This window comes from Branchiostoma belcheri, unplaced genomic scaffold (genome assembly GCF_001625305.1).
Source record: "Branchiostoma belcheri isolate BF01 breed outbred unplaced genomic scaffold, Haploidv18h27 scaffold40, whole genome shotgun sequence".
In the NCBI taxonomy this organism is placed as follows: Eukaryota; Metazoa; Chordata; class Leptocardii; order Amphioxiformes; family Branchiostomatidae; genus Branchiostoma; species Branchiostoma belcheri.
Window position 1 is genome coordinate 1079061 of NW_017804021.1, and position 21305 is coordinate 1100365.

Below are 21305 nucleotides of genomic sequence, written 5' to 3' on the forward strand. Positions count from 1 at the left end.
CTCCCATTGAAAATGTTCAAATCTTGACCCTCTAGAATACTATTTTCTGCATTTTGAGGGCCAAAGTTTCCTGGTAGTACATATGTATGCATATTGGAGAGAGAAGACATGTAGATTGGCTACCCGGTATGATGTATTTGTTGGAATGGCTTGCAATGGGTGATTTGCAGTGGGTCGCCCCAAAGGAGTAGCACGGCTGTATCTTCTTTTTAGTCACAATACTGGAGAGAGTAATGAGGAGTGGTAGGTGAAGAATAAAAGAAAAAAGTGCAAAAATGTATATATTTTCACTCACATGTGGAGGATTTTTTTCTGCTATCCAATATGTAGTGTAAAATCAATTTTTCATGTCACCGTCCTGTGTATTATTTTTCACTTTGGGACAAACACCTCTCTCGATCTTTTAAGAAACAGAGCGTGTAGAATGAAAGAGGTGTTACTAAATAAGGAATGCTGTGGGGTGTAGCATGCAATGGTCAATTGCTTAGCAATCCCAGTCCTGGACCAGAAGAATACGGCTCAATATCCTGGCTATGTTAGCTCATTGGAAGTACAGCCACAGATTCAGCACTAGGGACAGAGCCAGTACATGTTGTTATAAACCATCCATCCAATCTAATGCCATAATTGTATCATTGTAAGTCTGCTGGCCACTAATAATCATCCCCCTTATCAATCCCAGTCCTGGACCAGAGGAATAAGGCTCGAGATACTGGCCTAGCTGGCAATGTTAGCTCATTATGAGTACAGCCAGACATTCAGCACTGAGGACAGAGCCAGTACATGTTGTTTAAAACCACCCATGCAATTCAACACCATAATTGTATCATTATAAGTCTCCTGGCTACCAATAATCACTCTCAGTTAGCAAACCCAGTCCTGAAACAGAGGATCCTAGGAATAAGGCTCAAGATACTGGTCGAGCTGGCAATGTTAGCTCATTAGGAGTACAGCCAGACATTCAGCACTAAGGACAAAGCCAGTACATGTTGTTAAAAACCATCCATCCAATCTAATGCCATATTGTATCATTGTAAGTCTGCTGACCACTAATAATCATTCCCACTTAATAAAACCCAGTCCCGGACCAGATGAATGAGGCTCAACCTCCTGGACTACTAGTAACTGGGAATATCTCAAACCACACTTTCCAAAGTGAGAATAGCACTCGCAGTACTAGAATAATGAAGAGCTTATCTAAATTCCCAGTAGCTTCATGCAAGGCAGTCCCAAAAATGGAGCAAAACAAGATTCAACACCTTGGAGAGTGTTGAACAGCGTGCCTGTCTATTTCTCATGGTTAACAAGGACGTCACTCAACAAGCAAATATACTTCAGTGACAGAATAGATCCCTATGATTACTCTAGCCTAGACAGCTTGATACTCGCGTTTGAATAGCTGGAGCCAAGAGGACCGTAATAAACATAACAATTGGGAATCAATTGTATGAAAAGCATGATCAAGCACATCTTAGGCCATTATATCTGTAATACTTGCTTTGAGGCTTTGTGTCTCCAAATAATGGGGGCCAGAGTTGGATTGGATGAAGTTATTACATTTGTAATGCCTTCTCCCTTTAGAACACTGCAAAAATTTCTTTATCTGTGAGAACATGCACTTTTAAAGGTTTTCCTTCAGATATGAGTGTGCATGTAACAAAGGCCTAGAAAATACACACAGGCAAAAACCTGATGATACCAAACTGCGTACACACGCGAGTACACAAAAACTACATGACTGTACATCAAATTTTCCTGCATGTGAATCAGCCCACATTGACCTACGTCAATAAGGTACGTTACCTTGAGAGCTGCCATATGATCTAGGCGTAAGTTCTTGACGTACGTCAAAGCAAAACCATTTAAATGCAGGTAAAATTCTGCATACGCAGTTTTTGTACGCTTGCATGTGTATGCAATACCACCAGGTTTTTGCCTGTGTGTAAATCATGTCATAGCAAGACACTGCAATTTTGGCAGCAGCACAACATTGAATATTCCTTCTCAACTCTTTTGTGTTTAGAAACTGATTGGAATTATGATAAATACACTAATCATATGAGAACAAATGATTCAACTACCTTTGCCAACTGTTCACTTGCATTGTTGCATTCTGATAAGAAATAATTCCCTTATGATCCATTACAGTTATGGGAGAAGGGATAATCAGGCAGTTGACACACATAGAAAAGCTTTTCAAATCAGGGCTGCCATCAAGCCTCAAAATCAACATGCAAACACGTCCAACCCCCTTGAGGGGGAACAACAGACGTTAAACTGGATAATAAGTGACTGAGTGAATGGAAAGGGTTTGAAGATGTTTGAAAATGTAGGTTTCATACAGAATACGTCAACAAAAACAATTCGTCCGGTTAAACTACCTGTTATGGAGGTGGTAATAAAGTTTTAGCTAAATGTACGAATTGAAAAAACTGGTACTCACTTAGCTTAGTGATGAGGCCAATCAAAACTGCCAGAACAGTTAGCGAAAGTCCGATGGCGAGAATGTACGGGGACAGATCCGGGTCCTCCACGGCGCTCTTGTTAGGAACGGTACAGTTTAACTCGTCGCTCCTGTCGCCACAGCTGTTATGATGATCGCAGTGGAACGTGTCGGAGACACAGCGGTTGTTGTGGCAGTGGAAGTCCTGGAAGTCGCAGGACTGCGTGCCGTTGAGGTCGTAGAACAGCGTGAACCTGAGGCGGAACCCCAGCCCGTTGCGGCCCTTGGAGTCGGTCCTAAATTTGAACGACACCACGCTGGAGTTGCTGGTCATGTCACCGGGGAGGTGGTCCCCGCACAAGCCACCTCCGTTCACCTCCCAGCCAATCGGCTTGGTGAACACGGACGTTTCTAATCCGTTGTAGATAAACAGGACGTCCCGACACGAGGTGTTTGGCCAGTGACGTACCGTAGTCCTATCTACGTCCAGAACTTCAAACTCTTCAAACTGCATGTAAAACCTGTAGGAAAGATGTCTCGTACCCGGGTGAGTTGGTGCAGCAATGGTCACAGTGCAGGCCACGTTGTCCCCAAAGTTGGTGTACTCCAGAAACCCTCCCCGGATGTTGGGTGCCAGGCGCACGGTCTCCCCACACTTCCGTGGCATGTTGATTGAGAACATCGCTTCGTCAGATGTCAGCTGAGCGCAGGAGCAACGACATAACCCAAGGCACAGCAGGAAACACCAGAGCATCTCACCCCGAGTCTTACATGACTGAAGAGTTCAAGCACGGAGAGTATCAACGTGGTCAGATCCATACACGGGAGCTAAGCCCGCCGCCGACCGTCGGCCCAAACCCCACACCAGGTCATATTCATCATGTGGGACCTGTCGCCGGGTCACGCGGGCAGGCGGCGATTGAAGACTCATAAATTCCCCTAGCAACGTGATAAATCGGACCTAACTGGAAATCAATAGACTCGGCTGTGGTGATGGGACATCCCCCGCTTGACTTCCACCGGCCCCAAATCTTTCTTCCTCCCGGTAATCAAACCCTTTCCCCTAGGATCCCCCCGACTCACCGGCGATCGACTACAAAAGCTGTTCCCGAACAAAACTCAATTACCTACAGGGGTAATGTGCCCTCCAGGACTCCCCTAACCATGTATCAATGATCCTCCCGAGCAGGCCCGGCATCACCACTCTCAGCCCTCCTCACAATCTACTCCGCATTAATAACAACACCTAACATATTCACCACACGAGAGAGGCTTTCCCAAGAGCCACACCCTGCCGCAAATGAAAGTTTAATGACCTTGAGCTCCACGAAGCACAAGGAAAGGAAACGCCCTTGACCCATGGGTGAACATTCTATGCAATTTTGCTTTATCAAGTTCAGACGATGTACAATGTAATGTCTCTCAAATTAGAAGAGTCTTAGAATTTGTAATCCCTTTCAATTGCTAATGACGAGGTTCAAATCTGCTTGAGTGTGAAACTGTCTAATCCCAAAAGACGGTAAGCGACTTGCAACATCAGTTGCTCAACAGAAGTTTGTTCACTCCAAAGGAATTCAATATATCCGTGTTAAAGAATCAATAGGCTTCCACAGAGGAAGAGTTACTGTATATTGCGTTTCACCCACATATGATATTCCCATCTACGTTCTGACTTGCCTGTGCAGGATATGAACCTATATTGCAACACTGGCGGTGCCTAATGAAGCCGTTTTGCCCAAAGGCAGCTCAGCATAAATTTGCCAGCAACTCCCTGGCCATGTTTACAGTCGATGAGGCACACCAGTCGACTTTTAATCTACAACGTCTTTCATATGAATGAGTTGACTGCACCACTAACTCTATCATGGAATCCCATCGAGACCGGTAACAAATTTGTCATACTCTGCCATAACTCAGCCACGTTTTTACCACCGCTGAACTGGACCGTGGCGAATAAATATGCCATTAAGTGAAGTGGCCTCATATGCCAAGACGTCCATATCGCAGTCCTTGGGTGATACATCAAAGAATGTGCTTATTAAAAGGGGATCAAGACCAGCAGGATGACATTTTTTCCCCGTAGAGTGTGGGAAAAGTATTTCTTCATGCCTTAAGTGCCTATACCAGGGCTCAAAATACTTTTTTTCTGCATACCTGCACTGGTAACATTGAAAATTACCTGAACCAGATAAATTGTGCCTGCACCACCAAATTCATAAGACATGAATCTCACTAAACCAGTTCAGAAACCATAATGTCATTCTTTTACACATCATTCAAAATGTACCTGGTGAGTCAATACAAAAATATAAATGCACACACCTAATAGATGTACATTGTATCTGATATAAACCCAGGTAGACATCAGAAATACCTGCACTGCTCCAATTTTACCAGCACTAACCTGAATTTATTTATTTATACATTTTAATATAGGAGGTATTTTGAGCCCTAAGTGTGGAACTGAAATATTGCAAAGGGCAGCAAGCTGTTATTAACTTGGGGCAAAATGGAACAGGAAATGAAGGACTCTGAGGTGGAAATAAAGTGAGTGCATCAACTTTTTGATATGATTTCTTCTTTTTCGGGCAACACTTCACAAAATGTTGTCCTGTAATTTTGTTCTTGTCAGCTTACTCAAGAAATTAGTGTAGCGTTCATCTTCATTTATGACATACTGGACAACACTCCTCACGAGGCATAGTGTCTGGGGAATGGCAAACGTATTTCGTTTCTGCACAGCAGCCCCCTAAAGATTTTCATGGTGTGTCACTCATAATAACTGAATATTGCCCATGATTTGACTTAATATATTTCAAAAGCATAACACAATATTGCAAAGTTCCCAAGGGGCTACTACTTTGCAAGTGCGACTACTTTCCAGACAATATTTTTGGAGATGTTTGGAAGTTACAGCATTAGCTTTTGCTTCTGTCACATTTTGCGACGATCTTGACAAAACATGATTAATCTTTCCATGATCTAGTCTGCAAAATTCTGAAAATAAAGGATTTGGAGTTGAACTGCAAACTTTTGTCCCAAATATCGTCAAGTATTCATGAGCTCTCCAAGCTGGCACTTAAAGGTCAAAGTCATCTGTCTCTGCCACTTTTAAAGCGGATGTACCTTACAATGTACCCTGGTCCTTAACCCTGAAGAGAAAGTATATTACTTAGTTTGCATTTTTCCTAAAGTCATATCCAGACCTAAACTTTGTGTCACAAAAGGATATCGACTATTCTGTCAGTAAATTAAGAGTTTCTACTTTCTAGCAATTGGTATTTTGTTCTTTTTGACTGAAATGGTCTCTGAGATTATCTTTTTTTTTACAAACCTTTATGTTGTTTTATATTAACTGCAGGCAAATGCTATAATAAATTAATAATTATATATTACATGCATTAACTGCAGGCAAAAATTGATGGGGACAGAGGTCTGTGGAATGACAAAACCAAGACATAACAGAACACTGAGTCTCCTTCATTTCTCTCACACTTACGTATACACACTACCACGGGCATGAAAGAGGACATTGATTTGGTGCTGGTGCACCGTGACCCTGTGATTACCACAGGCACCCCACTGTAGATAGACCTCCTGCCTCATGTATCACTACAACTGCACCTCAGGCCTGGGGAAAAACCTTGTGTTTCCAGTTCCCCAACCCAAAAATCTGTTAATACTAATTATAAGTTAAACCTTTTTGGTGGGTTGACTGCTGGCAAAAGGCATAAAAGTTTTGATCTGACATCTAAGTGACAAAAATGTTCTAGAATCTTTTTCTAGATTCTAATTGCAAGACAAGATGATTCAGAAATAAATGTGGTAAACAATAAAATGATCATAAATATTGCTACTAATGCTACATGTACTTCTAATATAATGGGTTCAATTTTTTCTGTGTGCAGAGGAGTTTAGTAATTATACTTGTACATTGTATAATATTATCAGTAATATACATAATTTGACATTGAAAATATCAGTGTCTTCAAACATTTCTTTTTTTGTTGGATCACATCTGCTGAAAAAAAGAGAGAATCCCTACCTACCAACGCTACTTTTTTCAGGGCCGTAATGGGAACACAGCGCTAATTTTCCTAGGCCTCAACCCCCTGGGAAACTAGAGATTGTATCATTCACAATGCAGCCATCCTACCATCTATCTGATGACCTCACGCCCTCCCCAATGGCTAAGCTTTCATCTTCTCTTACTTAGACCCCTTAGAGTCCCTCCACTGCATCACCCCAGGAGCACTAAGCATTGGCAAAAGAGCTTAGCCTGAGGGAACGCATTGACTATCGCTGCCCAAAACTTTGATGCCCCTTTCCTGCTACATTTGTCAACTCTTCTTTCCGGCTGTCGGATTTGCCGTGGAATACAAATTGATCAATGAACATCAAGTTCTAACACTCCATTACGGTTACCCGTGAAAGAGTAGTGAAGACGTGTAAATCTTATTGATGGGAGAAGTAATTTTTGTAATGGTGCTTGTGTTGGTGTCTTCTCAGGCACTGTTACTGAAAAATGTGTTTACTTATGTCTTAATTTTTCACTGATACTGAGTAATTCTATATAATTACTGTTGTAAGAAAATGTTTCTTGTGTCTTGCCATTCAAAGCATGGACAGCACAAACCCTGTTCAAAAAACAATAATCTTAATCAAAATAAAACAATAAAGACTTAGACTTAATAGTAGTCCATTCCACTCTGTGCAGAGAGTAGGGGTGGTGCTCATCTCCATTTCTGTAGCCTTTGGCCCACACAGTTGTGCAAGCACTACAGCAGGGGGCTAGCCCACTAGTAGTGCTGTGTGTTTGACCTTCCCATATTCTCTCTCATAGATGCTGATGATGAGTGCTAAGCAGAGAAATCATCATGTGCCATTTTTTAAGTCTTTGGTATGGCCCAGCCGAGGTTCAAACCCATGACATCCCGGTTACAAAGCCAGAATTCTACCTGATTGAGCTATTAATAATAGTCCTGTTTAGAAAAATAATCCTGTTTTAGTACATATCATAAAATGACGATGAATGTATATGGCTATATGGTTCTCATTCCACTAGACAACAGTCACTGAGCAACCATTATAAGCAACCAAAATTAGATTTCATTACAGGACTATGATGCACAATGTAAAAGCATAATTCAAAAGATAACAAAACACAAATGTTCATAAAAATGCATTGCTTGTCTGTGAAATTTGTTAAGGAATCTGTCAAATATATGCCCTTGCTCAGTGGTAGCAGCCTCTACATGTAGTGTGAAAATTAAGGGGTATAAGCCAAGAAACTGCTCCAGCCTGGCCCTGGGAGTACAGTTGGGAGAACTCTATAAGAATATGTATTAAAGAATGGCCAGAGTTCTGCCACGCATTCAGATGCCTTCTGATCACATCAATCTAAAGCCAGAAGCCGTGCACACATCTGACCAGCCTGACATGATTAAACTCTGGTCCTTCAGGCTCCAACACGCAGCCAAGATTCTCCTGTGGATGTAGCTGTAGCTCAGGCCAAAGCAATGCCATTTCTAAGGCCACATGAACTGAATGTAGAAATTGGAACATTTCATAAAATTACTGCTTTGTTTAACTTCTTACTCAAGCACATTCATAATATACAATGTATAGTGACCAGCCCTTGAACTCTGTCCTGCAACTTGCTACATAATGTAACCCAACATAGCTGGGAGTCTGCTATAGCACCTGTTACATTGTACCATGGTGACAGCCATCCGGTTCAGATCATTGACTTTATTTTTTGGACAAGAAGATACAGAGCAAAAACAATTATGTTATCCTTCTGTGAATGTAAATTTTATGATAATTGGTAACTGAGCGTGGATGCTCCAGAAAAGAGGGTCTTGTAATAACTATGACACTATACATTGTAATGTAAAATTGGATTGAACTGTAGCTGTTTTAGTGTCCCTTATATGACTGTAGGCTGTACCCAGATGGTATGCAGCCCAGGTTTGACTGTACATCCTGTAAAAAAGACAACTAAGTAACCAAAGAAAACACAGATTGCATTTTACATGCACACAGTCATGTCTCTCTCTGCTCCAGAGTACCAGAGTCATTGACCAGGGCAGTGCACAGGAAACGAAGTCAGTCCTGGCAGCATCTGTACATGACCTCCGGTAATGGGAGACATGGCACACATAAAATGCCTCACTTCCCCGTCTGCTACTGCCGCGGTCTACTGTACCGCACACTAGCCGGCTGCTGTGGAATCTATAATCTGATCGCTGTACTGGTGGTGGAATCACGATGGGCACTCTGCCAGTGAAGTAGGGAAGACAATTATCCACGAGAGTCTGTAAGCCTTTTTCCATGAGGCGTAGCTAGCCATTTTTATTCACCGTTAATCGTAGCCACATGCTTTAATTCAGCATTTATATGAGCACCAAAACATGAGCATTTTGGAGTTTATTCAGAACTATTTCTCTTTTTTTTTTTTGGCAAATCAGAACAAAATAAATCTGAAAACCAATCGCTAACATTGGTGTGGCCTTATTACTGCTATTGATATTTTGACAGTTTGCCCTTAACTAAGACAGGGCTTGAAATACTGTTTGCATGTGCACCTTAGTGTACCCAAAATATTTTCATAGGTTTATGTATGTAAAGATGTTAAATATCCAGTGGTATACAGCATATTCATGACACCTTAGTGTCAGAAAAATGATAAAATCATTGTTATAGTGCTTTTCTTCAGAAATGAAACATAATTAGTTGTTGCTGACATTCTACTTAATATAATATTTTATGTTATAGTGTGCACCCAAAAAATTTTTGTGCACCCAGTTTTTTAGCTTGGGTGCACCAGTGCACCTATTCCCAAAAATAAATTTCAAGCCCTGTAAGACAAGACTAACATTTATTTGCTGGAGATTTTCTTCACAGGTCACAAAGTTCACAGTTCTTCAATTTTTCCCCATTATCCTTTCAACAGGAAGTCAGAGCAAACATTGACTTAGTATATATATAATACATGTACATGTATACCACTCAGGGTTTATATTTCAAGGCTAATAATACTTCTCAATATCCTGCATTCCCGATTCATCTCTGGCTACCAAAATGGTCGTGACCTTGACACGGAACAGCAGAGGTCAAGTTGACCATCTCTATCACTACGCACTGGATCTAGTCTTGACTGCAATCGAGTCAATAACTTCAAATTACAGTACCTGCAGTAATACGTTAGCTTGACCCTGGTGTTGAGGTTCGTGTTAAGTCTGCGTCTGTCAGGATTACAGCTACACATTTTCAACCAACAGTCAAGTTTGACCTGAAGTTTGCAGTGAGTAACACCAGTGTACTTTCATGAAAGTTCATCTGTGTTGGTAACGTTAGTTACATGATTGTTTAAAGTTAAAAGTTTTGGTCCAACACAAAAAGTCTACTGAGGAAGACCAGAGTGACTGGTCGAAAGCTCTAGATTCATACAGAATATTGATGTATTCATTTACGCCTGAGTGAAGTTAGTAAAGTCATGTTAAGGGCCTTTCCCAAGGGCACAAGATCGGTGACACTGGGCAGGATTCAAACCCGGGACCTCTTGGGCCTGGGCCGAACACGCTACCGCTACCCCACACGACCTCACTTACAGATTAGATTACAGAGTACTAGTGTACATGACTTACCCTGGGTCTCCACACGTGTGACCTGGGCCTGATGAGTTTGAGTGCTGACGTGTACTCTGCCTGTATACGCCGTGCGGCAGGCAGCAGGTCTCCGTCAGCCTTGTTCACAATAACCAAGTCTGCCACCTCCACAATGCCTTTCTTCAGACCCTGCAGATAAGAATATGCAAGACAGAAGTTACAAGTATGTGTACCTACTAGGCCATACCTATTTATTTTCTTGGTTCTTCTTGATCAAGTCGCTAGCTCCTGTGCAGATTTCTACTGGGGCAGCATTTGTTTCTATGAGCAGGTAGAGTGTAGAGTTTTTTTTAGGGGGAGGGGCTGTATTGCCCGCATATCTCCCTTTGCAGCATAACTCCTACTGCTGCATTAGAGAACCTTAGCCCGTGTTTAAAAAATTGCACAGCAGTGCTCCCCCCTAAAAATGAACACTACCACTCCAAGAGGACAGGGAAGGCTAAGCTAGAGAACATCACAAGATTAGAGGAAAACTTGAAAACTGTAGTCACTCCCTGAAAGATCAAAGTCTCAGACTCAGTTTTCAGATTGATCTAGGACACCATTTTGACCTCCAATTGGACCTTTTTGTCAGTCTGTGGTTACACTATTTCCCCCCTCACTTCCTTACTGACTACTGACACATACATGTAAACAAACAAACTGACAAACACACGGAAAACAAAGGAAATGTTGTTGTTTACCTGTAGTTCGTCCCCACCTGCTGGAGGGACCAACAGCACAAACATGTCCACCATGTCAGCAACTACAAACTCTGACTGTCCAACACCTGCAAACACACACACACACATCATAAATATCTCACCGTACATATTTACAACAATGACATCCAGGAAAATTTGTAAAGGGCTTATACCGGGGGTAGCATTGAAAAAAATGCTGGGCCCCATCAGAAATCAGTTCCTACGAGCTGAAGGGGTTACCCTACTGTTTTATGATGAAATAAATAAATAATTTGAGCAATTTTGTAGCAAGATGACATGTAGGAAAATTTCATGAAAATACATGTACGTACCTACTGTTTCCACCAGTATGACATCATACCCCGCCCCCTCACACAGAACGATGGCCTCGTTGGTTCTCCTGTTGACCCCGCCCAGCGTGCCGGAGGTCGGCGAAGGTCGGATGTACGCGTTCATGTCTCGTGACAACTCTGGCATCCTGGTCTTGTCACCCAATAAGGAACCTGTAAGGAATGGTGTCTTTTATTAGATATGAAAAATTTACCTGCAGTACCATAACAAGCCACCAGAGGGCCCAAAATCTCATCATTTTGAGGTCTCATCAAGACCTACCCACCTACCAAGTTTCGTGACAATCCATCCAAAGCTTCTTGAGTTATCGTGCTAAACCACATACATAATACATTGTACGTACAAGGCAAACATAGACACAAATGTTACCAAAACTATAACCTTCTTGGCGAAGGTAAAAAAAACACAACTTCTTGATAAGACGTCATCCTGATTCAGTCAGGTTGTATTGACGCACACTGAGGATGACCTCTAACCCCACCCTTCAGCAGAAAAAGGGAAAACCAAATTGGCTTCGACCTTCAGGGGGCTTCTCTGTTGGCCCAAGGTCAAACATATTCATTTATACATCTCAGGTAAATGGGATAGACTCGGAAACTGTCTACCAAGACTTCCAACGCTATCAGAGCGTCATACAAACGTGTACAACTCATGTCAAAACAGTACTTCAAGTACCGCTGCAACTTAAAACTTCGAGCAGACACCCATCAACTTGCTCTCAAAAAGTTTTATTACAAAGAGCCATAACTTTTTCATGATGTACCATCTGGTTGTTTATGGTATGAATGTGGTAGAACAGCTTGCAAAAGGTAAAATGTGCAAAGATTTGATGGTGTGTTAAAATGGGAACAGCACTTAACAAGCAGAGGTACAGCAATCTGTAGTCTAACTGCACATTGGACAGTCTGGATTAATGGTGGGACCTTGGCATGGTGCCGAGACATTGCCCCTGTCATATATCACCACTAAAACAACCACTAGAGAGAATCCAACAACCCGCATTGCAATCACCCCAGGCACCTGGGTTCTGATTCTACTGACACATGAGGATTTAAAGGCATCCAAAGCAATTTCATTTTCAAAACTTGAAATACTCTGAACAAGGCAATCTGTAAAATTACGTTTTGTACAATGTAAAATCGGCATATACTGCCCCACTTACACACACACTGCCCACTTACACACACAGTACAGGTATGCAGAAAAGCGACTATTTCGAGTCCTGTATATGTAAGTACAATTGTACAGACAATTGATTTAAAAAGGCTATCTTTCCTAGACTTAATGTTAATGAAAAAATGTCAGTCAGATAGAAAAGGTTAGCAGTCAGGGATGGGTTCTGTCTGATGTAGACAAAGCCACATAAGCTCCAGGGATTAACTGTATCTGAGTAGACCCTTGTCAGCAATGCTTTTCTGGAAATGGAACAGACTTTTCTAGATCAATAATTCGACTCCATTTGTGTTCTGGCCAGCGTCTGTCTTTCTGTCATTTGACAGAATTTTGCCACTCATGATGGACAAGAATTTTACACAATGTGTCATCTTTCACAGACAAAAATTTGTGTGTAAAGACATGGAAATAAGCTTAGTCTACCAGCAAAACATTCTCCTCAAATGCAGGAAATAGCATTTGAAATTAAAAAATAGAATTCAAAATTTTCCTGGGGGAGCAAGCTCCCTTACTCCTTCTATGCTTGACGGGATGTTACGTCAAACAAAATTGAGATGATGGAAAAAAATTCAGCCTAAATAGTACACTGGAATGGACTTTTCTGGATCAATATTCAACTCCTTTCTGTTGTCAGTGAGCAGTCCAGAGAGTCAATGGAAAGTACGACTAGGAATTGGAAATAGAATTTGATATATCCACAAGAGTTACAGACTTAGTTATTCATTACTTGTAAGGCACGAGGACACCATGCATTGCTTCCCAAACATGCAGAAACTTCACATGATGTAAAGAACTGGATGAAATTCTGAAGTCTATGATTGCCACTGGCTTATTGAGCCACACGACCGTGTCCAAACAATAAGAGAACTGCTCGTGCTTGACTCAGATGTGTTACAGGCTGGAGGATACTTTGCCAATTAAATTTTAGGCTATATATATATGCTAGCTTTACTTTTCATACTAACTTGTATATCACTTACTTGGTATGCATAAGGTGTGTTTAACTTAACGGAGTGTTCTCAAAGTTAGGTAAGCCCTCCCCCAAATCATGCCCACTTGGCTTGCACCACTGTATCCAGCAGATGCTTTTAGGTATTAATGGCTATTACTAGTATCATTTAACTAAAGGCTGTTAGAAATATTGTCAAATGTTTATGTATGTAACATTACTTAATTTCAGGAAAGTAGTAACTTATAGGTGGGGCAACCTAAAATTCTGATGGGCAACCTAATTCTTGCCGTAGGTTGCCCACTGGGCAACCTGGTTCAAAAAAGTATTTTGTACACTGTACCTACCTCCAGTTGTGGAAGATGAGGGGTCTACAGCCAATACTGCCACCTTGTGTCCAGAGTCAGTCAGGAATTTCCCAAAAGCCTCAATAAACGTAGACTTCCCAGCACCCGGGGGGCCTGTCAAACCTGGAGACAAACAGCCAGCTTTAAAAACTTGACATGTTCAAAACTTTCTCTTTGTTACAAGGAATGAGCAATCCACTGCTTCTGTAACATCACTGCAACAACAATCCCTCAACAAAGACAGGGGGCGCCACAAACTTTCTGCAACCTACGATCCACTGCTCAATGAATCACATGTGTCATCTGCATAATGTGACATCACAGAAGCTGTGGATTGCTCATTTCTAGACAGTCTGGGGTTAGACAGTTAAAATTCGGGTAAGTCTATTTCTCTCATTTAGGAATTAACACGACTTTGGCAGAATGTTCAAAGCACTTTGGCAGAACAACTCATTTAAGGTCGTATTCGTGTATTTAGGGATGACATCCCACCTGTGCCATAGTTTTCAAGTGTGTGGCAGAAAGTACACGTAATACTATGTACGTCATCTGCAACAGGCAAAATTCTATTGCAACATTGATACAGAGATACACACAAAAAAAATGTAAAAAATCCAGGCTTCACACAGGCCCAGTTTATTCTGCCAACAAGCCTGTGGAATTATGTTAGTAAATGTTACCTATCCGGAAGGCGGAAGGTTTTTTCCATTTGACTCTCTTCTGTTGCAGGTGTTCCAAAACCAGCTGAAGTAATGCCTCGGCCGCCGCACGCTTTCTTCTGTGAACAGACTCCACCAGGGTAATAGACTCTGCCAGGCTGGCCCGATGTCCCTCTTTCAGACCTTGGAAAAGTCTCTGCACAGCTGGATGCTGGGAAAGATCTTCTTTGGGATCTTGTAGACATGGTGATACAACAAGTGCTTCAGCTGGTTGGGTGCAGTACTTGTTTCTCCCAACAGGAGGCACCTGTGAGTGGTGTGCCTTTTTGTGTGAGGTAGTTGTGCCGCCTGCCCCAACAATAGACTGACAATGATCGGTACTGAAGCATACTGCTTGTCTGTCTGCCCGTAAAATTTGATGTACTACTCTGGAATAAAGTTTGGGGAGCTTTCTACTGAACATGCAACGGATCATGGCTATATTTTTGTGTGTTCTTCGCTCGCTATAAATAAGATGTTGTCATTTATATTGCACTTTTGTATGTCCTAAAGCATACATGGCGTTATAACATGTGAGAGATGACGTTCATAGGTGACTAAACAACCGAATGATCGACTTGCAAAAGCTTGTTGACCTGTCAGCTGATCGCCCCGCCCCTAGAGCTCGCCCCTAGTGCCGCGGTTGCTCACGAGTTCCGACGAGCCACATGAAGAAATAAAGTCAAACGTCAAGAAAAAGAATGAGGTTTCAGATTAAGCTTGTCACGTTTAGCTTCTACACCGTCTGTATAGCGTCCGGACCAGTACGGGGAGTCAGAAACAAGAGAAAACTGCGATTTTAGACGTTCCGTCGTCTGTTTTTCATGGGCGCAGCCATTTTGAAAAACAGAGCATGATGGGAAATCTAGAACGCAACACTTTCAATGTGGGGGTGATGACATATTTACGTGTTCTTCAAATTTCCTATCACTGTGGACTCCCAAATATAGTTATGAGGCCAAATTATGATATTAAATTTATAGATTATAAATGAAATCTAATATATACCTTTCTTATATCATATTATGTCACATATGAGTATATCCACGCTTGAGAATGGACTGGTCTAGTGACGTCACGGGGGATGCCGGTAATTTTCCATGATGAGATCAATTGACACAACAGAAACTGCCCTCGACCAGTTCTTCCGCAGGCTTTAGCAGGAAAACCTCAACGATCATCGCCATCAAAAGCATCCCTGCTTCTCCTAGACTACCCAGCGGGCGTTTCTGAGGCTTGTGAACCGCTCAAGATCGGGATGGAACCCAGAATTTCTGGGTACGCAACAGCAGATCCACACTCGACCGTTATAAAATTTTCGACTCGCGATTTTCACCAGCTGATGCCCATGTTTTTGTTACGATCTACTATATCACATAAACGTTTGACCTTGTTGTAACCTCAAATTAGAAAACATGACCTCCTTGCTGCTCCTGAACAGGACTTTTTCTCGCTGCGTGCCAAGATTGTCGTACAGAACTCCCGTGTGCACGAGGGGCTTGTTTGTAAACAAATGGAGGACACCGAACAGTCCCAGGTACCACCTCTGGTCAAGAAATGGCAAAAACAAAGGAGAGACCGCCAACTACGGCCTACTTCCTGTAGGAGCGATATGTTTTTCTTACGGATTCACCATCTTCCCACTGTCACCTCCCAATATTTTATCCAACGTGCTGAGAAGATTTGGCAGATTCAAAGATCCAGTGTCCAGTACAGAAGACAAGATCACATATCCACCAAAGTCGAAAGTTGGCACCTATGTGAAGAAGAGGCGAAACTTCGTGCTGCAGTTTCTGCTCACGATTTGGAGATACTTCCGAGTCACACTGAGAGTGCTGTGGCTTTTGTATAGGTTTGGACCTCTGTTTTGCATCTATCCCTTGACGTACACGTCTCAAAGATTCACAAGTTTGTGGTGGAAACTCTTCCTGAATGCCATAGAAGCCGCAGGCCCCACTTTCATCAAGCTGGGACAATGGGCCAGCACGAGACGCGACCTCTTCACGGACGAGTTCTGTGACCGGTTCTCGAGGCTACACGTCCACGTCAAGCCACACTCCTGGTTCTTCACCAAGCGGCGACTCCAGCGGGCCTTCGGGAAGAACTGGAGGAAGATATTCGTGAAGTTTGAGAACATGAGGAAGCCGATTGGTTCGGGGTGTATCGCTCAGGTGTACAAGGCGTACATGAGACCAGAGATGATCAAAGATGAAGAACTCAGAGATGAAATCATGGAAGATCTCTTCCAGGTATATTCCTTTCTCAGCGAGAATTTCCTTTTATTTTTGCCACTGTTTCTTTGCTCAAGAGATTAGAAGTGTGTTAACTCAGTGCGCTAAAGTGTGCTAACGTGTACTAAAGGTAAAATTGTGCTTACTCAGTATGTGAAAGGTTAACGTGCTTAAACTCAGTCAGTCAGTGTGCTAAAGGTTAAAGTGTGCAAACTCTGCTAAAGGTTTAAGTGTGCTAACTCATTGCTATCAAAGGGTTAACATGCTGGCTCAGTGTGCTAAAGTGCTAACAAGTCACATGCTAAAGGTAAAAGTGTGTTGACTCAGTCTGCTAAAGGATAAAGTGTGCAAAATACTTGTGCTAAAGGTTAGGATAAGGAGCTTAATATCACCAAGAATTACAATGAAAAGATCCTTGTCCACAGGTGGAGGCTCCAGACTTTACGGAGGCCTGGGAGGTGACAGGGTTCGGAGACGTGCTGGGGAGTAAGGATAAGGAGCTGGATGATCTGGAGGAGGAGATAGAGAGGAGTAGGTTGGCACGGCAACACGTGCATGGTGTGCAGAGTGGGCCAACAGGTGTGCATGCCAGTCCTAATCATCATGCTTTTAATGCGCTTGTTGGCAGAACATAAGTTGCGTCTGTGTGAAACCTGTAATGTATCGTGCATAGCACTTCAGCAGAATGTTTTGTGTAAGGTCATATTCATGTATTGAAGGACGACATTCTGTCTGTAGTTTTCAAACTGTTAATGTTATGTCGGAAAAGATATTGTTTGCAACAGTCAAAACTCTGATGAAACGTTGACCAAACAGACGAAAACAGAAAAAAACAGGCACAGTTATGATGTTCTGCCGACGTGCTGAAAAAATGTAACAGCTATATTGATGCGAATGGCACCATTATTAACTATCAGCAATAGTTGACAGTGTAAAGTGTCAGTTTCTAACAGTCTGATATTTGAAACTTGTTTCTTGTTTTGCAACACTGTATAAAACTTCATGATTCATGAGTGTTTAATGATTACAAGTGACAATTTCAAAGCATACTGTTGTTGTACAGTAGGTGACTGTATTTGTCCTGGATTTTCATAACAATAGCATTTTGCCTTGCTTGTGTATACTGAAAGTGTATGCGTTCTGATTGATTCATCCTTTGTTTGTTTGTTTGTGTACAGATCCAGACAGTACTACAGAGAGTTCCCAGTTTCAGGACCAACCTTCCCCTGACACACAGATCCATGATGAGTTTGAGGGGCTGATTCCTGTTGCCATCAAGGTATACAATCCTGTCCTCCTATCCACATGACATCATTCACCATGGTAACAGACACCCTGTGGTGTTGGGTTACATTAAGTAGCAGGACAGAGTTGAAGGGGCTGGTCACGTGATTTATTTCATGTGAATAAGTACAAATAAACAGAGCAGTAGTTTGTTGGGCTAGACCATGTGAAGGTGAACGTTATTCAGTTGCTTTGCAAAGGTTACCTTTCTAGCTGTCTATACATTTATTTTACTGGTATACCAAATGAAGGACTACCAAGAAGAAGAGATATACCAAGTTGGACAACTACAAAAACATTTCAATTACATTTCAACTACAAAACTACTTGTATACCAAATGAAGGACTACCAAGAAGAAGAAAGAAGAAGAGGTATACCAAGTTGGACAACTACAAAAACATTTCAATTACGTATGAGTGTTCCATCTTCATCTTTGTTTTCCCCGCTCTGCCAGGTTCTGCACCCCGGCCTGTACCGTACGGTGAAGCGTGACCTGTCCATCATGTCTGGTGTGGCCTGGCTGCTAGAGTGGGTCCCTGGGCTGAAGTGGCTCAGTCTGTCTGAGATCGTTAACGAGTTTGGAGACCTTATTATGAGTCAGGTAATAAGCTTTTTTTATGGCTTCATCATTGTGTTTCCCTCATGTTTTTTTCAATGTCTTCTGTAGTTTGAGTGTACTGTATAAGCATTGAAATTTGCCTTATACAGTATGGTAGAATTAAAATGTGCAGGCCAATGACCTGGACCAGACGTCTGTCTGATCATGTCTACCTGCACATAACCTGTGACAGTTCATGTACTGGGTTCATTTATACCAGTACATGTCAATCTACATGTATGTGGTTTTTGATTGACTGTTACCACCTTTGACTTTACCAGGTAAAAGAAATAATAGCAATGCTTTCTGAACAGTATGACTTCCTAATTATAAGTATGAGTAGTGTAAGTATACGTATGCAGAAAAAAGTATTTCAAGCCCTGTTAATATTTTACCGCTTTTCAGATTGACCTACGACATGAGGCAGCCAACTTGGAGCGGTTTAAGGAAAGTTTTGCTGACATCGATGCCATCCGCTTCCCTAAACCCATCCGCCCCTACGTCAGGAGGGACATCCTCGTGGAAACATTCGAGGTACTAAAAGTTTTTCTCAGTTTTATTATTGCATGTTTCTCCTTCTGCTTGTCCAACCAAAAATGATCAATGACCTGGACCAGATGGCTGTCACCATGGTAGCTGGTGCTGTAGCAGACACTCTGTGGTGTTGAATTACATCATGTAGCAAGTTACAGGGCAGAGTTTGAAGGGCTGGTCACCATATGTATGAATGTGTATGAGAAAAAATAAAATGAGTAGTTTGTTGCATTAGTCCATGTGAAGGTAAACATTATGTATCTGTTTTGCTGCGTCAAAACTGCATATGACATGTGCACAGTCTAACCAAACAGGGTATAGGAATGACATATTGACTCTACCTTTCTTAGGAGGGGGAACCCATCACCAACTTCATGTCGGATGACAGCTCAGAATGTCTGAAGGCCAAACTTGCAGAGATGGGAATAGAGGCGCTGTTAAAGATGGTACGTCACTTGTCTTCTACATTATAAGATGGCATGGCGGTCTTTTGGTTAGGCTTGTTGATATAGAATCCAAAGGTTCTGGGTTTGAATCCCCAGCAGGCCCCAGTTTTGCACCCTTAGCATGGTAAAGGCATTTTTTATGGCTACTTGTTCCTCACTTGACTCAGGAGAAAATGAGAACCTAGCTTTGGAGAGGGATTGTTTTTTTTAGATGGGATTCAAACTCTTGGTTCAGACTCTGAAACAGGGTCGCTAACCACTAGACCATGCATGCCACAAACCTTTTACACATACAGCTTGACACACACACAAGTCTGAGCACTGTTGTCGTAGCATAACCAAATTTCTTCCATACCAGATATTTGTGGACAACTTTGTCCATGGGGACCTCCACCCAGGCAACATCCTGGTCATGAATGCCGAGAGCTATAACCCTGAGCAGTGTAACAAGATGATGCTGGTGGACATGTGTGATACGGTCATCGTGAACGTCAAGCCCGTGGAGAACCCCATCCGCCTGGTCCTGCTGGATGTGGGAATCATCGCAGAGCTGGAGGAACAGGACCGACTCAACTTCAGAGATGTGTTCACGGCTGTGGTACTGGGGGAGGTGGGACCAAAGTTGTTTGTTATGTTTACTTCTACATTCCCAGAAGCAAAACATATTGCTTTTGCTCTGTTTCTTCTTCCATTCCAAACCAAGAAGGTCAATGACCAGGACCAGTTGCCTGTTGTCCCTGGTGCTGTAGTAGACAACCTGAGGTGTTATATTACATTATGTAGCAAGTTGCAGGACAGAGTTAGGAAAGGCTGGTCACAATACACTACCTAAATTTCCTACAGAAAAAAATGATTTTTAATGATTTCATGTAGTACAAAAAGACTGTTATTTTGACAGGCGCATTTGAACATGAAGTTCACTACTTTGAGTAAAGTTATACATAATGCTTTTCCCCATACATTTTGTATGTCTGACATGCAGTTTTTTTCTGTCCACTAGGGGGAGCAGGTAGCAGAACTTATCCTGCACCATGCAAGAGCCAACGAGTGCAAAAACGTGGCTCAGTTCAAGAAAGAGATGGCAGATTTAGTGCAGACAGCAAGGGAGAACACTGTCACCCTAGGCCAGGTGTGTTTATAGTTTAGGCTGTGCCAGTTCAATTTGTCGGTTATCATCAATCAGACATTTTTTTGAACATTTTAGCAAGACATGTTAACAAGAAAGAAGGCTGGGAGGAAAATTTGCATCTGAGTTCTTGAATTCAATACCTGAAAATGGGGTCTGTATGCAATTTTTCCTTACACAAGAACAACTTAATTCACCATTAAACATTGCTGGCCTGCCTGAATTCACCATGAGCGTTGTCATGTTGTGTCTCACTGACATTTTATTGTCCTTCACCGAATAGATCCAAGTGGGAGAGTTACTGAACAAAGTCTTCTCACTGCTTATCAAGCACAAGGTAGGTATGAACACATGAATGTGTTTTGTTTTGTTTGTTTTTCCTAACTGGTAAACTGCCTCTAGGCACCGTAACACACCAGTTTTGTACAGTTAGTGTAAGACCATAATGTAAGTTTTGAACCACTCACACTGGGAAGGGCCCCTACTGTTTTTAATCTTAAATATGCTTGAGGTACATGTATGGCTGTCCTCAAACACGGGACCCATCCCAAACCAAAGCTTACGCACCAGAGTAGAGTGAGAAAATAGGTGTGAAGTGCCTTTCCCAAGGGCACAACACTGGGGCTTGCCAGGGATTCAAACCTTGAACCTTCTGATTCTGAGTCAACAACCCTAACCACAAGACCATATGAAAATTCATCAGTCATGTTCGTGTTTAATTTTTCCCCACAGGTGAAACTTGAGAGCAACTTTGCCAACATGGTTCTGGCT

At 42.2% G+C, this 21305-nt stretch overlaps 2 protein-coding genes across 2 annotated transcripts in view; one reads left to right on the forward strand and one right to left on the reverse strand.

The window, feature by feature from the left end:
• LOC109477569 (methylmalonic aciduria type A homolog, mitochondrial-like) overlaps positions 1-14930 on the reverse strand; it is a 28348-nt gene extending 13418 nt beyond the window's left edge. The window contains exons 1-5 of the mRNA XM_019778893.1: positions 14297-14930; positions 13617-13739; positions 11129-11299; positions 10797-10882; positions 10093-10242 (exon numbers count right to left, since the gene is read on the reverse strand). Of these exons, the coding sequence (XP_019634452.1) occupies positions 10093-10242; positions 10797-10882; positions 11129-11299; positions 13617-13739; positions 14297-14750 (984 nt within the window). The 5' untranslated portion in view covers positions 14751-14930. The remainder of the gene's footprint in view (positions 1-10092; positions 10243-10796; positions 10883-11128; positions 11300-13616; positions 13740-14296) is intronic.
• A 446-nt stretch (positions 14931-15376) lies between these two features.
• LOC109477481 (uncharacterized aarF domain-containing protein kinase 2-like) overlaps positions 15377-21305 on the forward strand; it is a 12764-nt gene continuing 6835 nt past the window's right edge. The window contains exons 1-10 of the mRNA XM_019778764.1: positions 15377-16563; positions 16971-17124; positions 17724-17824; positions 18285-18431; positions 18834-18962; positions 19313-19408; positions 19767-20018; positions 20409-20537; positions 20818-20871; positions 21267-21302. Of these exons, the coding sequence (XP_019634323.1) occupies positions 15730-16563; positions 16971-17124; positions 17724-17824; positions 18285-18431; positions 18834-18962; positions 19313-19408; positions 19767-20018; positions 20409-20537; positions 20818-20871; positions 21267-21302 (1932 nt within the window). The 5' untranslated portion in view covers positions 15377-15729. The remainder of the gene's footprint in view (positions 16564-16970; positions 17125-17723; positions 17825-18284; positions 18432-18833; positions 18963-19312; positions 19409-19766; positions 20019-20408; positions 20538-20817; positions 20872-21266; positions 21303-21305) is intronic.